We start from the raw sequence: 17,185 nt of genomic DNA on the forward strand, positions 1-17,185 counted from the left end.
TACAAATCTAGACCATTGCTTGTAACTTATGCCAAGTATAATTTAGTCAACATATCTGCAGTAACTCTATATGGACTTGTGATTTGCAAGGCTAGAAGACTTAATATTAGGAAATATGAGGCATTATTAAGAATCTAATTTATATATGTGTACAAAAGCACAAATGTGTGTACAAGTTACCCTACTTTGACAAAAATTTCTAGCACATCAGAACCACTGGACGCAAGAAGTGACCCTGCTCATTTTCTGTGCAAACATCTTTCCAGGTTCGAAGGTATTCTAGAGGAACATCTTTATTATGACAGCCAAGTCATATGCTGTAAGTTGTTCCAGGACACTTCATTTTGTTGCATATAATATAAATAGGTGGGAAAAAAATATTTTAACATTTTACATTGATTTATGCCTATTTATATGATAATACTGTTCAGATTTAGTTTTATGGTAAAGGGAGGTTTTCTGTAAACTTCAGGCTTTAAAGATTCTAGTTAGTAAGGAACTACTATCATAATAATCAATTAGGTATTAATACTAAATAGGATTTGAATAGAAAGGCTGGTATGCAGTGACTAACTGTGCAATGAATTAGGGCAAAGCAGAATGATTTCAGTGTCAGATACCATCATTCAAAAGCACGATAGACTCAGTGATTTGAGAAAACTACAGTGAATGCATGTTATTTTTTTAAAGAATACATAAAAACTCACTGTTTACTTGCAGAGAGCTTATTATTTGAAAAAGAACAAAGAAAAGATTGTGGCATTAGTAATGCAGATGCTGAAAAGGCAAGTGGCAAGACTATGCCTGGTGTAGTAAAGAATATTTTGTTCCCATCTCTACTGGCAAGACATAAGGCCAGATTGAATGAAAGCTAATTTAAAAGTAGTGTGCAGAATGTCAGCCGACAAAACAATATATTAAAACAAGTAACGCTGGGTTATCTGTGGTCACGCTTTTCATTGTTAGTCCAGTAACTCAAGACTTTACATTCTTGTTGTCTTTCTAGATCTTATTTTAATGAAACATACAATGTTAATAAACAGACAAAGTCCAGAGTTAGTATCTTGGTATTATAACATTTATTAAAATAATGCTATGGGGTTAATAGAAACAGCAAAGAACCAAAGAATTAAAATGCAAGCCATGTAAAAACCCAACTAAAACCCAATATGTCTAATGTCATCCAGCCGCTAACTAGAAGCCAAGAAAGACAACACTCCCGATATAATAAAATACTGCAAACAATTGGCAATTTAGTTATCAAAATTGTGGGTTTTGCATTTTTGTATCCTTTTTCTCAATCGGAAAAAATTCCTTTGAATGTTATATAACATACATATAAAACAAGATAGAAAAATACATTATAAACTTGTAACAATGGCTGTAAATACATTATTTTACAGGTTCTTTTAGGCAATAGGTTGGTTATGATACATACATAGCATGAAACTACTAAGGTTATAAAGAATAGACAAATACATTTTATCTTTACGGTTACATATCAGCGAAACTCCCATCTAACCATTCTAAAAAATAAAAAAAAATTATATATATATTTAATACTGTCAAAGGAAAAAAGACTTGAAAAACTACCTAGATATAAAGAATAAAAACATACAAATCATAATACTGAGATCAAAGGCATTCGCAGATTTCAAAAGTCATGCTTTTTTGTTTTGTTTTTCTAAATGTTGACCCATTTGTAAGTTTGTTCATAGCAATCATGTCTTTACACATGTCTATTCAATAGACTTGCACATTATCCACCATTCTCAGAAATTAAAAAAAATCCTCTAAAATATCTAAAAAATGTCCAGGTTTATCGCAGCTGAGATGAAACTGGATCAAATACTGTTTTTTAACTGTTTGATCTCTCTAAATGCACAAGTGTTGCAAAATTGTTCAAACCATTCCCTACAAAGGGAAAAATAAAACTTTACAAAATAAAACTTTACTAGGAAGACAAAGCTGGTGTCATGGTAAATAAAAATATGTCTGACAAGTAAGGATGAATGTCTGTTGCATAGTAAATTAACTGATTTGTTCAAGTGAGGTGGGATGGCAGATGAGGTCACAACAAAGGTGCTTGTAATCTAAGCTCTCCAGACTTCACTGCTGACATTTAACAGGGATACCTTAAGAAACTGCACATAGGGAAAAGTTAACAAGACTGGAAAAACATGTACCATGACTTTGCCAAATTGTTATTAAAAATTAAAAAAATCCTACAAGAGAACAGATGCAAACTATGTTGAAAAAAGGTGAGACTTAAGCTGGATACACACCTACAGATTTATGTCCAATTTGTCTGGTGTTAACAAAAATCTGGAAATCTATTAGAGAAAATGACTATTGATCAATTGCTCCGAAAGACTGGAAAATTTATAAAATGATTGTTTGGTTTAATTTGATGAAACAAACTACTTTAACCAATTTATCTAAATTACTATTGTTTACCAGCATTTCGGAGCAAATGGTTGAGTCTCATAGGCTCCTATACATTGCCAGATTTTTGATCCCACCATATAGATTGGACAGATAAATCAAATCTGTAGGTGTGTACCCAGCATTACAAAACTGCCCCATAGATGTGTTAAAGGAAAGTTTTACCATAGTAGCCCTTAAATCTGCAACACTCATTGATTACAAAGGATATGTGGCTAATTAGAATCAAGTGAAATGCACACTTGGAGTCAGCCACAGAACTGTTATAATTTAGTAGTGTCCTGGCATAAAGGAATAGTATGGTGTGTGTATAATTATATAGAATCACACATCCCTTTTATCATGGCAAAGACTTCATATTTTCTCAGACTTGAATACATATATTGGAGACTGACTTGGGTACTCTGACTGAAGTTTAGACTTTATATAACAGTGAACTAGATGCAGCCTTTTGAAGCTTGCTTTTTCAACCGGCCGTAAGCCTGACCATTACGTAAAGCAACAAACTTATATAAAACATGGGACTAAATGACCATGGAGAAAAATAAGGCACTTTCTTTTCCTTAGACTTATACCAATATTAAAACTTAAGGGGGACAAAGAGGTAGGGGGGAAAAAACAAGACAAAAAGGCTCTTTTTTTGGTCTTATTCCTTGACTACCACCAAAACAAAGTCATTCAATGTAATAAAGGGTTTTTTCTTGTTTTTTTTTTTTTTATAACACTTGAAAGTATAAAATGCTACATTTCCAAAAATATATATTTTTTTCTGCACCAGCACCCTTGTATAGTAAAAGTGTCTACTTTTTTTGTTCATGTTTTCAATGCACAAGACTTGTATCTACAATTTCATTACAGTTATACAGCAAATAGGCAAGCATGGCTTTTACATCCTTAATGTTTTTTTTTCTATACAGGGAGGTCTACAAACATATTTGAACAGTTTGCCCAGTAATGTGATACATAATGCATGTACCTTATTCACTCTTATTACATGAGGCTTTGAGTGTAATTTTTCAGTAATTGCATCACAACAATCATGTTGCAGTTTCTTTTTAAATTGTTGGTTAAAAAATGTACAACTCAGATTTTTATGGCACCCTTATCAATGTAACAAATTTGGCAGGAAATATCAAGAAAATCAGATTCCAATGTTGACCCTGTAAGGGCATTGTAGTGACTAAATAGTTTTTGAAATAGTTTCCTAAATATGTAAAAATTGCTTCACCAGTGAAATCCCTGACCAAATTAGGTTCATGCATGATGCATCATCACAACACAGTACATTCAGCTTTTTACTTCACTATACGAGAGAAAAAACAAACAAATTAAAGTTCCCTAGAAGTCTCTCACAGTAACTGCCTCTGTTATCGGTAGTTGAGGATCAGCTGTCGCGTCAGTACTGTAGGTGAAGCCTTTATACCGTTCGTTTGGTTAGGACACTAGATATGATCAGTGCGGAGGGCTGAGTTGGACCTTATTGCTTTACTACTATTCAGTGCAGGTACTAGAATCCCTTTCACCCAATTAGGGGGAAGAAAAACAAAAGCAAAAAAATGTTGAGTTGGAAGAATACTATTTTTCTGTGTGTCTTTTGTTAGATGGTAAGACGAACGGACAAGTGCCTCAGCTCGCTGCACTGAAGACAGGCAAGCAGAGGCGATTACCAGTTAACTGATCAGCAGGCAGGCATGGTCAGGTCATCATTGGGTGAAGAATTCAGAGGTCAGAAGGTCATAGGTTAGTTGCCGGTGGCGGCTGGGTGGTTAGAAACAAAAAAAAAAAAAAAAAAAAAAAAAAAGAGAAAATAAAAAAAATGAAAAAAAAGAAAGAAAAGATAGAGAAGAGATTAGTTTCAGCTAGTGACTGTTTAATGACAACATGAAAAAACTAATCACAACTAATAAAAAAACAAGCATGTTTAATACTGACATACTGATTGACACCATCTACAGAATGCAACAAAATCATGACACAAAGTATCATGATTCGAATGTGTGGAGGAGCCCACGCCCATAAAACTGGTTAAGAAACAAAATGGAAATAAAAACACGACTAAGGGCTAATGGTTAGTAGCAGTCGGAAATTGAAGACAATATAATGAATCCGCTTTAAACGGAGAAAGATTGAGACAGTCAGTGCACACAATCAGTATCTGACTGCTATTAAGCATTAGTATTCCCCAATGGTGCAAGCATCGAAGCATCTATTATTGATGATGTGATTATTAACTTGTTAAAAGTAATGGATCTAGAGAATTTAATTTAAAAAATAAATAAAGGAAAGTAAAGGTTTTAACATAAACTATGGGCCAAACAAGGTAGTTTTTGTTCAATAAACTTTTATTGCTCAATTTCTATTTACAAACACAAAATATCTTGGCCTCATAATACAAAGCAATAATAAATTCTGGTCTAGCACAGTAGGTGTCATCATGTGAACCAGGATCGGCTAACACTATTGCTACTGGCAGCATTTCCAGTTGAAAATACTAATTTACACATATAAGACACATATAAAATGCATTTGTATGTAAACACTGTAAAAGTCCTGGCTTTTATTTCTAGAATTTGAAGTACATAAAAATCCATAATCTACTATACGAATAAAACATTTTATAACTAAAAACAGCCCTCTTTAATTTCAAAGCTAATACTCTGCAAATACAATAAAATCTGACATTTCATATACATTCCTGCATTATATTTTTATATTTCTTACGCCATCTGTAAATACTATTTTCTTTTGAAAAATAAAAAATAATAAAAATACAGTAAAACATAAAAAGTTCTCAAGTGGAAAGTTAACATTCCCAGTGTTCTTGAGCTCTTCCTTCCTCAAATAACTCACATTCTCCTTCACTAAACTTGGTCCACTTAACAGTAGTATTTTTTTATTTTTAAGACTCTCAACAGCTTTACTATATATCATGAGGTTTAATTTTCTTTATTTTGTACTGTTGCCATTATGACTAAAGCAGAGGAGATCTAGATGAGAATTATTCAGTGCAAAGTCAGATTTGTGGCATTTCGTAAAATGAAATCCAGTAGGTTCACAGATAGCTTAGTCTTAAAGACCACGTATCAATTGGTCAACTTCATAAGAGGGAAAGTTCAAAGTCACCATTCTGGCTTAATCATATTAATAAATTTCCCTTCCAATATCTTATGCATATGCATCCCTAAGGAACATTGAAATGTGTGGTGTTCCCCTTTAACACTTTGTAAGAACAGGGATGCTTATTGCAATCTTTGCAGAAAAAAAATAATCTAAAAAATAAAAATAAAATAAATATATATAAAATGTGGTTCATTACTACCACAATTCAATTATGCAGTCTAAATTGTAAAATAATATACTTAATGCACATTGATAACAATGCACTATTTGTAACTGGATAAAAATATCCAAGCAATGTGGTTACTTGGTTATATGCATGCAGAACTACTGCATAAACAGGCAGTAAAACATACTGGCATACCAGTGATATATCCTCTGCAAAGTCTCTGGCCATACACAGTACACACAGGTTTAACATCTGTGCAACATCATTAACAGATTAAAAGAAGTATTTCAGTTTGTCTGTTACAACAATTAAACTGAATATTGTAGGATAAAGTGTAGTAATTAAGAACTATTCAATTGACCTATTAAATTGACTGTTCATCAATAGTCAAGAATGCTTAATTATAAAAGAAATTCAATCATATTAGGGTCAAAAATATTTTAAAAGAAAATAAGTTGAATTGCATTTCCATTGTTATTAAATCACTTAATAGACATTCATTTATTAGAAGGGAATTTTATAAATCTACCAGTCTCAAATGAAATTTAAACTGGTAGTTCTGATGTATTGGCAGGTAGAATAATTCTGATCCAATGTAACCAGTGCAGCATATAATACCCTCATTAATCTTTGGGTTTTTTTTCTTTCAGTTTTTATACATGTTCTATGAAATATAGATCTAGATTACACACACACACACACTATACAGGATGTTAATTAAAGATAACCTATTCCAAGAAGTCTAAGCAAAAACTCTGAATAAACGGGAAATTTTTACTAAATCTTAAAGAGGGGCCATGTGAAGGACATTCATGGCAAAAACCTTAGACTTCAAATATCTTTCAAAAAGCTAAGGGGTATATTTAATTGATGTTCTTTTGCCGGAATGTATCCAGCATCCATTATTCAATCAGCTTCTGAATCCAGATGTCTATTTGGCCGCTGATTGATGCTCACCCGGCTGGCGTGGGGAATGGGTGAGTGCAGCGATGGGAGGCTGGACGGGGCGAGGTGAGCTGCTCTTAGCTGGCCCGGCGACGGGAGGCTGCCAAGGGTACAGAAGGCGGATAACAGTAGGGTGGCACCATGTAAGCTACTGCTGCTCACCCGATACAATCCAGCACATTTTCATGTCGGATTGGGATTGCCAGAAACATTTCGGTTCTGGCTGTGTATTCAGTCAATCCACCTGCTTTTCGGCAGGTCAGAACATTTCGACCTGCCGAAAAAAAAACCCAACAAGCTCTGAATAGGCCGGAACCGCTTCCGATCTATTCATGTTGAAAACTGCTGTCTTTTTGGCAAGATGGATATTTTAACAGTGATTGAATATACCCCACTATCTTTGTAAAGCGGTGGCGCTGAATTCATGTTTTGATACAATTCATTAACTCATGCGCTTGTAAATTTAGCATTTTTTAATTCAAGTCAAAATGACAATGAAAACGTTGTTAGCATCTGGTTTACTGTAAATAGTGATAAGATGCTAAAGGCAATTTGCATATCTGATACATTACAAGCAGAAAGATGCCCAGCCCTCCCCCATGGTATTTTTTAAAGAACAGATTTTGCTGTGCTTTATAAGAATCTAAATAATAATTATTATAGATTTTGCTGTGAATGTCTTTCCCATTGTCTCAATAAGTCTTAATTAAAATTTGAAGGACATATATTACATTATATGTTCAAGTAAGGCGAAGCATTACAAAATATTGTGCATTGTTTTTCATATCCTAACTGAATTATACACATACGGATTAAAAGGATATCACATTATGGATTCATAGTTATATTCTGCCAATTTTTGTATGCATTGGATGAGCTACAGTCTATGGAAGGGATTGAAGTCTATGGTCACAGACTCCTGAATTAATTTGAGACCAGTAATTATAAAGGGGGTCAAGAAAATGTATTGTAGTAAAGTTAAGGGCATAGTCAGACACCGCAATGTCTGACAACACATGGTCTTGAATTTAATCCCTAGATCTATTAAGCTCCTAATAAAAGGAAAAAGTGCAATTCCATAGGTTTTCATTTCATTTTCAGCATATCGTAGATAAGATTTACTGCTAATCTAAATCTACGCAAAAACAATTTAACGATTCAAATCTAGAATTTCTTCAGCTTAAAAAAAAAAATGTTGAACTTCTTTTATATTTAAGCATTCACCTGTCTTGCTTTGCAACACCAAACTAAATTCTGCACACCAACCATGAGTAGTGGCTATACAATTTCTCTCCAAGCAGAGACTGTTGTCACCATTTAATAATAAAATAAAAACAAATTATAGGCACAATTCAAGGAAAAAAAAAATAAAAAAAACTCTTCCATGCCTGTTACTCATTTCCGGAATGCTTGCTAATCGTAGTTGGGCTGCATATCATGTGGTGTTGTAAAGTGTACTTACAGACAAAGCATTTCTCAGAACAAAAACTACACAGCTAAACTAACCTCTGTCTGCGGTCACAATCCTTTGGTAAGGATGGACTCGCATATCATGCCTTCGAACTTTTGTTGCCACCGCACCTAGTCAAATTGCAATTACCAAGACAAAGTTAGAAAACAATACATTGATTTAAAAATACACAAAACACATTAACAGTAGGTTTAATCAAAACTGGATTTTACATGATTATTTGCTACAAAAAAGGATTCATATTTAAGAAAGCAACAAGTTAAGGCACAGTAGTTAGAGTCCTTGCTATATGAAATATATGTGTGCAGATTAATATTGCAGTTGATATCACACCTCTGGCCTTAACCTGTTCAGCCTCATGAGTTCTGTTGATGTCTGCAAGCACCAGTGACACTGAAGGGCATCATAGTGCATTCATTTGCCACTGAATAGCAGTATCTCTGAAATCTGTTAGACCCGAGTAAAAATAAGCTTTACTAGTCACATAATCATTGAAGTGCTTTACTTGAAGCGGATTAATGCAATGCTTTTCTTTCACTTTAATACTGACATCAGTTATATTATAAAAATTCCAGTTTTACATGTTTAAATTACTTGACCTTTTTAAATATCTTAAATCAATAAGTAGGAACCACATTAATTAAGTGATTAGTAAAGCGCACAGAATAGGAAACATAGCAGTCAGTATTCTACTACACACTCACTGCTACTTTTTAAACGAATAGACTAAATCAAATATTGATCAACATAATTTATCTATGTGCAAAATAAAAAAAAAATAAGTGCAAGTAAGTCACTGACTGCTAGGCAAAATAATTCTTATAAATCTTTTTTCAAGACTGCTGAAACTAGGCAATTGCTAAAATTCAAAACTGGTGGTCATTGAATGGTCAAATTAAGATTTTCTTGAATTCTTAGCCTTTCGTGGGGAAAGCCATACCTGAAGACAAAAGGAAGGGAATTGAAAAAAAAAAAAAAAAAGTTAGCAACTATCTTTAACTGCTGACATATTGTCACACTAGAATAGTTTATGAAATGGTTTAAAAAAAAATCAATACGATTTTTGAAAACAAGGATTACTTAATATCCCAAAGCAACTGTATTTTCAGCGTTGTAGCAGAAAAAAAAATGCTTCTATTATCAAAATCCTTGCACACCAATAATTTATTGTATTATGTTGCTAAGGAGGAAATTGTGATGTTTTAACTTTCATTGCAGCCATAACATTTTTTTTAAATAATACATGATAAAAAATATGTTTGCTCTTCAGTAAGCCAAGTATAGAAACATAGTGGCAAACTTGTTGGTTTATTCAAGTAATTTGAATGACTCCTTTAAAAAAAAAAACAAGTTCAGCTGGCATCCCACATGGCTGCTTAACTCAGAGGCTATTACATTTGGCCACATTTGTTCAAAGTATAAGATAATGCTCATGTTCATGGTTCTCATTGCTGAGTTTTTCTTATCTCTCAACTTGCACATAAGCATTGTGTCTTCCTGTATCTTTCTATCCTTAAGTTGGACATAGGTAGTGACTTGATAAATCACATTTAAGTGAGACAAAGAAAACATAATAGTGTGCAGATAAATCAGTCAAGTGGTGTAAAGGCTCTTCCCTTTAGTTTGGCAAGATGAGAGCTACAGATGGAGCGCCTCTCGCTCTTGCACGGGCTGGCGCTTCCACCGCCAGCTCCCATGCCCTGTGGCAACGGAGCTCCCCACTGCTGTCTGCCGCCGATCCCCATCGCCGACCCGACCTTCCCCCAACCCTGCCAGTCTCCCTGAAGCTGGGACGGGCAGGGTCCCGCTACCCAGCCACCAAGAGACTGGGACGCGCATGAGACTCACACGCATCACAGTCTGATGGAGTCCCTCCCTGCTGGCTCTCGCCAGCGGGGACATTTTGGACAGAATTTCACCAGTGTTCACCAGTGGCAGTTAAGATACAATGATACTGTGTGTAATGTAACCAAATTTGACTTGGGACCTGCTAAGTCTTCATTTGACACAACATCCTTTGTTTTAGATGGCCTAAAGACAGGTCAAAGAGCACCAGCTGAGTTCAATGGACTAAAATGAGGACAATATATTGTCAAATACTGCTGTTGCACAGGCCTGTATTGAATAAGGGTCACACTTTGGTAGATTTTTTTCACAAAGTATATTAAGGTTTATTGAAAACTGCAGATAGTCTTCAGTTCATCTACAATCTTAGTAAAATGTACTTTATGGACCTCAGACTTAAATACTTTGAGTAAACAAAGGCATCAAAATCACAAAAATCTTTATGGTGTAACAAATACTACTTATTATAGAATTGCAAAGTAAATAAAATGTAAAAATAAATACAGGAGTCTGATTTTGAGTTGGGAGCAAAGCAAAAAATAGAAGAGCATGATACAGTGCACTTTGGCTTAACCATGTTGCACTGCAAGTAGGGCAGACTTAAAATTGTAAGATATTTATATTTGGATGGGGTATGTCAAAACTCATCTAAATTGCTATTGAAATAAAGCTGTCCAGCATTGCATCCTGGTTTGGCCAGGTGCAGTTAATTTGCTCTTTTTAGCTTTACTGAGAAACAGGCCTACTGTGAGCTATTCAAACCTCTGCTTTCATTGTAGTTATTTCTAAAAATTACAGAACTGTATCCAGCGCAATGTAGTATTACATTGTAGATCTGGGTTCAAGGAGAAAAAAAAAAGCTTACTGCACCAATTTAAAAAGACCATGATTAGAGAGGACACATTAAAAATCAGCATCAGTGTCCAATAAACAGAGAATGATCATGGTCCAAAGTATGACTTTTACACAATAAAGGCAGGTGAATCAGCATTAGCTCTTCTGCTGTACCATCTATTGCACAGGGGTGGTATATGAGGTAGACAATATCTAGGTTGACCCCAAAAGGTTGACTTGCACAAAATCGACACTGGGAAAAAGGTCAACACAATACCGGAGCACACCAATAAGGCCAGTATTCAATGCTCCCGATTGACCATTTTTTATTTAATTTTTTCGGCGAATCGGGCTGTTTTCACTCCTTGCAGTGAATCTTTTTCACTGAAAGTTTGAGTCACCCTATTCAATGTTCACCGAAAGTGAACAGCGAATGCCGGCCAGTTCTCCGTTTCATGCTGGTGTATTTCAATGGGGTTTTCACTGGGATTCGCCAAGAGTGTATTCAATGCTAGGATGGAAAATTGCCTTCTCCCCGATTTTTGCCATGATTAACCGTTTTGCATTCAACATCTTTTTAAGGTGAACTGGAAAGTGATCTTTTAAAATAAAGGGTTTTTTTTTGGTGTAAAAAAAAAAAAAACAATCTGAATTTTTTTTTTCTGTGAAGGGGCATGCCATTTTTATTCATGTGCTTGAAGCACATTAATATATATTTAAATTTTACATTTTTTTTTTACACATTCACCAGCAGGGGGCCGGGAGCCGCTCATTAGATATTAATTTATTCACTGCACACTGCTCCCGGCTTCTTACGAGTGGGACCAGTGAAGTGGCTCCCTACCCCTGTCCCCTGCTAGCTCTCCAGGGGGGCAGCTTCTGCTGCCTGTGTCCCCGGGAGCCGTCCCCCACAAATTCTGGGGCAGGCAGGGAGGCTTACATCTTCCTGCCTGCGTCCCCCGGCTCCCTATGGCGGTTAAAATTCGCTGTCAGGGGCAGCGAGCCACTGCGGCATTGAATACGGCGACAGGGAGGGCTGGCAGTGAATGCTGCAGCCCTCCTGAAACCTGTTAATGTGCAGCGAATCCTAAACAGGATAAAACCATTGAATACTCCCCTTAGGATCAGGTGCCTTGCTCAGTGCCTTACTGTTCCCAGTCAGAGTCCACATCTGGTAAAGTTCATAAAATGGAAAAAAGAACCCCAAAAAACAACTCGTTGACCAAAGCCATGTTGACCTTTTGCTTGTGTCGACCATTTGACCTTGTTGACCTATTGATTGTTGACCTACATATGGTCAACCATCCGAATAACTTATTGCACACTGTACATTATTGGTGTGTTTTAATCTATTAAGGTCATCTATGACATATGACTTTTTCCAAATGAATAATGTTATTTATATACTTTTCACCTAATAGGACTAAAAGTGCTTTACATTTGACTTTAGAACTGGTACTTGCCATTGTCACCATCTACTTCTCACCCAGAATTATTGAACCACTGAAGAACATTGGTGCAATATTGTTTTAAGGTTCCATCTCACCAACAAATTCTCTAGACTACTTGATGCATTCACCTATTATCCATTGTACACTAGGGTATCTTTACTTTACTCTGTTTTATGTTGAAATCTATAAACGGAGAATATAACTAACAATCAAACTAATCTGACATCACCAACTAGTGCATCGGAATACCCGACATGCTTGGTAAAGCATAGTAGAGTAAAGTTGAAAGCTACTTTCTTTCCTGGCTGCAACTATCATTTTATCTGTTTCCATTGGTTTAAGTTCTCTACTATTCTATAAGTTTCATTATGAAAATTTATATTAATAAATAATAGATTATCAAATCTCAATATCTACTGTTTGTATTTCAGTAGAATTAATGTTTGAAAATTGCTTGAATTTTGTATTATAAATTAAAGAGAAAGTACTGGTAGTAGAATAATCACAAGCTACACATCGTCTAACCTAGGCTATATCCAAGCAATATATTACTACCTTTATGACCATTGCTCTACCTCGATTTTCAAGATGTCAAGAATGTCATATCAGCAAACATATACTGTTGGAATAAAACATGTGTGCTGCCTTTCATAAATGTCCCAAACATCAAAACTGTAATGACTACTTCATGTCTAATTGCTCAAACGCTAGTGTTATAATGAAAAGAAACTAAAAATAAGTTAACCATATAAATTGATCTATTTTAAAAACTATTTAAAAGATATAAAAAAAATAAATAAAAAAAAAAAAAAAATCGAAAAAGGTTCTGTACAGACATTTAGAGGCATGGTTTAGCTGGATTGAGGCAAGGCTAACATTACATTGTGTTCTGAATTAAAAATATGAAAAATATCTATAGATAGATATATATATATATATATATATATATATATATATATATATATATAGATAGAGATATATATAGAGATATATATAGATATATATATATATATATATATATATCTTTTTAGATATATAGGGAGAGAGAGTATACCCGGCACTCTGCTTGTATAAATAACTCTTGCTGCGGTGCCTTCCATAAAGATCACAGGATCCAATGTAGCAAAGTCGAATAAAGGCGGCACTCCCACAGGCTGATGTAAAAAATTAAAAGTCCTTTATTGCGGTCCTATGCCATTACAGAGACGATACTCCGACATCAGGGACCATGATATAGGACCACAATAATGGACTTTTAATTCTTTACATCAGCCTGTGGGAGTGCCGCCTTTATTTGACTTTGCTACATTGGATCCTGTGATCTTTTTGGAAGGCACCGCAGCAAGAGTTATTTATACAAGCAGAGTGCCGGGTATACTCACTCTCTCTCTCATTATATATATATATATGTATATATATATATATATATATATATATATATATATATATATATATATATATATATATATATATATATATATGTTTAATCATTTTCAGATTTTTATAATCAGAAAATATCCAATTACAAGAAAATATCAGTCTGCACAACTGATCTCATTAATTCACAATCTTACCTAATACCCCGCTTGTTTCAATGGGGTACTCAAGGATTGATGTAGCCGGGGCCAGTGTATAGGGGTAATCATAAGGTGTGTAGATCAAGCCAGCCTCTGGTCCTTGAGACACTAATGTAGCAGTCGGATGATGCGCTCCATTTGGCATGACAGCTGTCTGTATTTGTCTGATCAAAGGCATTAAGGTAGGACCAGCTGGCGTAGGGGCACGCATTCCAGCTGGAGGCAGACCAGGCGCAGGCCCAGTAATGATCCGTGGGGCCTGGCCTGACGCTGCAAGAGAAAAGGCAAGGGCTGCTACAGTAAGCAAAGAATTAGAAGAAAGTGTAGATGCAGCAGTATGAAAAAAGTAGGATAAAGGTGTAGATGAAGGAAAGAACAGTAGAAAGAAGCAGGAAGGAAGGGAAAAAAAAAAAAGAATCATTAGTTCATGCGCTGATCACACAAAAGTGCCAAAGCACAGCACTCAGAAGCCAACAAGCTACCCCAACTACCAGTGTGATTAAATGAAAACATGCTTAAAATCAAAGCAAACACTTTAATGTAGAGTACCGCAGAAGAGCAACTGATTATTGATAAGAATGATAGACTGATAACACTGCAGATAGAAAGTATCATTAAAAAAGTAGCCAGTGATTTAGCAAAAGTAGTATCCAAAGTGTGAGGTCATAAGAAAAACAAACATTTAAAAGCGTAGACAGTTGCATGACAGTTAAAAATGGTAACCAGGATCACAAATGAGCAAAACTATGCAAGACAAAGATACAAGTTTTAAATTTTAAATTAAAATTACAGGTGTCTTTTTTGTTTTACTAAAACAGTATAATTGCTATCCCAAATCTTCCCCTGCACATCAATTGTCAGGGCCCTGTGGTTCCTGTTCTAATCAGTTATATGTACCTCTGCTAGTTCATGGCCAATTTTCCAGTCAATGTGAATTATATGTTACAGCATACCTTTCTATTCAGCAAATTTCTAGGATACTGCTAAATATATATTGGGGGGGGGGGGTTCTGAGCAAAAGTGTTCATACACTAGCAATGTTCACTATATTCTTTAAGCATACACTAGAAGTTTTAATACAATGCTAGCTGGTGTAATATAAATAAAAAAATGTAGGTGACGTTGCACTCATAACTGCCATGTTACAGGCATTGTTTGAAAAAGGACAGGAATGGATTGGCTGGTAATTATCTCTCTCCAAGGCTTGCTATGACTGCTGTGTCCTTAGTTCATTACAACACATTAAAAATGCAGAATACACTGTACTTTAAATGCAACACCTAAAGTACTATGTTCTGATATTTGCAGTTTTCTGAATTAAACAAAAAACTTGCAATAAAAATGCAATGTTTAAAAAAAAATGTAATCTGAATAAAAAAATAAATTAAAAAACGTATAAGATGACTCCCTGAAGTACCTAGGGATCTACTTAACATCAGAAATAAAGCTTTTAGATTGTAATTATGGTGCTTTATTGAAACAAATTAATAAACAGGTTGATGACTGGATGAGTTTTGAAGTGTCATAGATCGGTCTGCAATGATCAAAATTGACATTATTTGTTTACAGCAATTCCTAGAATGTTACCTACATTTTGGATCTATAAATTTAATAGATGAATAGATACATTTGAGGGAATGAGGCCTTAATTAGAAATAAAGTACTTGGTTATGTAAAAAAAACAGGGTGGGCACGAAGTACCAGATTTGGAGCTATATCAAGGGTTGATTGATCTGGTTGATCAGATAAGAGACTGGTTGCCCAAAAATAAAACTTGGCCTCCTGAAAAAAATAGGAAATAAAATAAGGCAATATTGAAAGCTACCATGGCATCTTTCAAAGCATGGGGAAGGTGTATTAAAGGACTGGGGTCTTTTGGTGGGCCATTTTGTATTTGTCCTTTACTCAATAAGAAGAGAGGTTTATATACCCAAGTTTGAATTCTATAAATACCTCCAAGTTAGGCATTGAACAGACTCTTTCCTTTAACACCCCACAATGCTGAGGAGTATCCCAGAAAACATATTTAATCATCTTAACACCATGTGGAAAAAAATGAGGAGTTTCAATATTTTATAAAGAAATACATAAAATATATTTTTTTGGGGAAAAAAGACTAAATGGGCAAATAAAAAAAAAATGGGAGGATCTGGCTTTCTGAATGGACAGTACAAAATGGGCAAACATTTTGAGACCTTGTATAAAATGTTTAAATCGTGTACATATATTGAAAACTATATTAGAATTTTCTACCATGTATTGGACCCCGATTAAGATACAGAGTCTGGCCAGATTTGACTGACTTATGTTGGAGATGTAGGGAAGAGGTTGGGGATAGGATACATATGTTTTGGTCCCGTCGAAAACCAAGGTCTTTAGGAGATGAGGTGCGAGTCAGGTCTGTGGAATTAAATTGATGTTTACACCCAAATTGATATTGTTCAACCTTTTTCAGATAGGAAGTTATAGCAGGAAATTGGCAAAAAACTATCAATCGTGGGCCTCGTTCATTGATACCTGAGATAATTGACTTGATCAACAAGGGGAGGTAAGGGAAATCCTCCCTGGGAGATATAAATAAAAAAAGGTATACCTATAATAGATTAGCTCTATGGTTAAAATATACTGTATTTGATTATACAGACTCTTCCTCTTAAAGATATTTATAAGAATATATTAATGAAGGGTCTAATGAGGAGTGTTTGCTCATGTGTTTATAACGTATATATATTTTTTGTTATGTTAAATGTTTTTTCGCTTTGTAAGAGGAAGAGTTTTAGCAGTTTACACTTTACTCTTCCTGAGGTGTTCTTATATGAGAAATGAAAATATTCTCAAAAATAGAAAAAAAGAAAGAAGTATACAAATTTTCCATGATAGGTTATCCAGCTTTACAATTTTAAGCAGCAGCAGTTGCAACAACAGAGTACTAGTCAACATGATTTTGTTTTGGTTACATAAGCAGTGCACACAAAGCATGCTTAATTGCGCAACAAAAAAGTAAACAAAGATGGAAGAACTGCATGATTGACATAAAAACAAGATGATAAAAGCATAAGTACTGAGAACAATATGAGATATACAACTCTATTGAACAATAAACAAAATGGTACACAAAAGAATTGAATACCTAATACCATAGCCAGAAATAAGGGGATGGGGACGCTGTAAATACAGTATCAGTACTGGCCTGATTACAGTGACATCACTAGCGCATCTGATTCCTGTCCCAGTGTGTAAGTAGAGAGACAGCTGCTATACATACATGTGACAGGATAGATGCTATAGTAGATTTTAGGTACTCTTTACTTAGATGGGCGCCCGTCGTGGT

The 17,185-nt window shown here is 34.9% G+C and overlaps 1 protein-coding gene across 14 annotated transcripts in view; it reads right to left on the reverse strand.

The window, feature by feature from the left end:
- Window positions 1–1,060: 1,060 nt before the first annotated feature.
- Window positions 1,061–17,185, reverse strand: part of QKI (QKI, KH domain containing RNA binding) — a 169,534-nt gene continuing 153,409 nt past the window's right edge. For 4 of the 14 annotated variants that reach the window (XM_083176491.1, XM_083176486.1, XM_083176495.1 and 1 more), the window contains 3 exons: window positions 13,852–14,148; window positions 8,183–8,257; window positions 1,061–4,203 (listed from right to left, as the gene is read on the reverse strand). In XM_083176491.1, the coding sequence (XP_083032617.1) occupies window positions 4,187–4,203; window positions 8,183–8,257; window positions 13,852–14,148 (389 nt within the window). In that variant the 3' untranslated portion in view covers window positions 1,061–4,186. Of the gene's footprint in view, window positions 4,204–4,769; window positions 9,088–13,851; window positions 14,149–17,185 lie in introns of those variants that run through there. The other 10 variants (XM_083176494.1, XM_083176488.1, XM_083176496.1 and 7 more) reach the window with 6 other exon arrangements.

Source organism: Crinia signifera, chromosome 3 (genome assembly GCF_055691185.1).
Source record: "Crinia signifera chromosome 3, ASM5569118v1, whole genome shotgun sequence".
In the NCBI taxonomy this organism is placed as follows: Eukaryota; Metazoa; Chordata; class Amphibia; order Anura; family Myobatrachidae; genus Crinia; species Crinia signifera.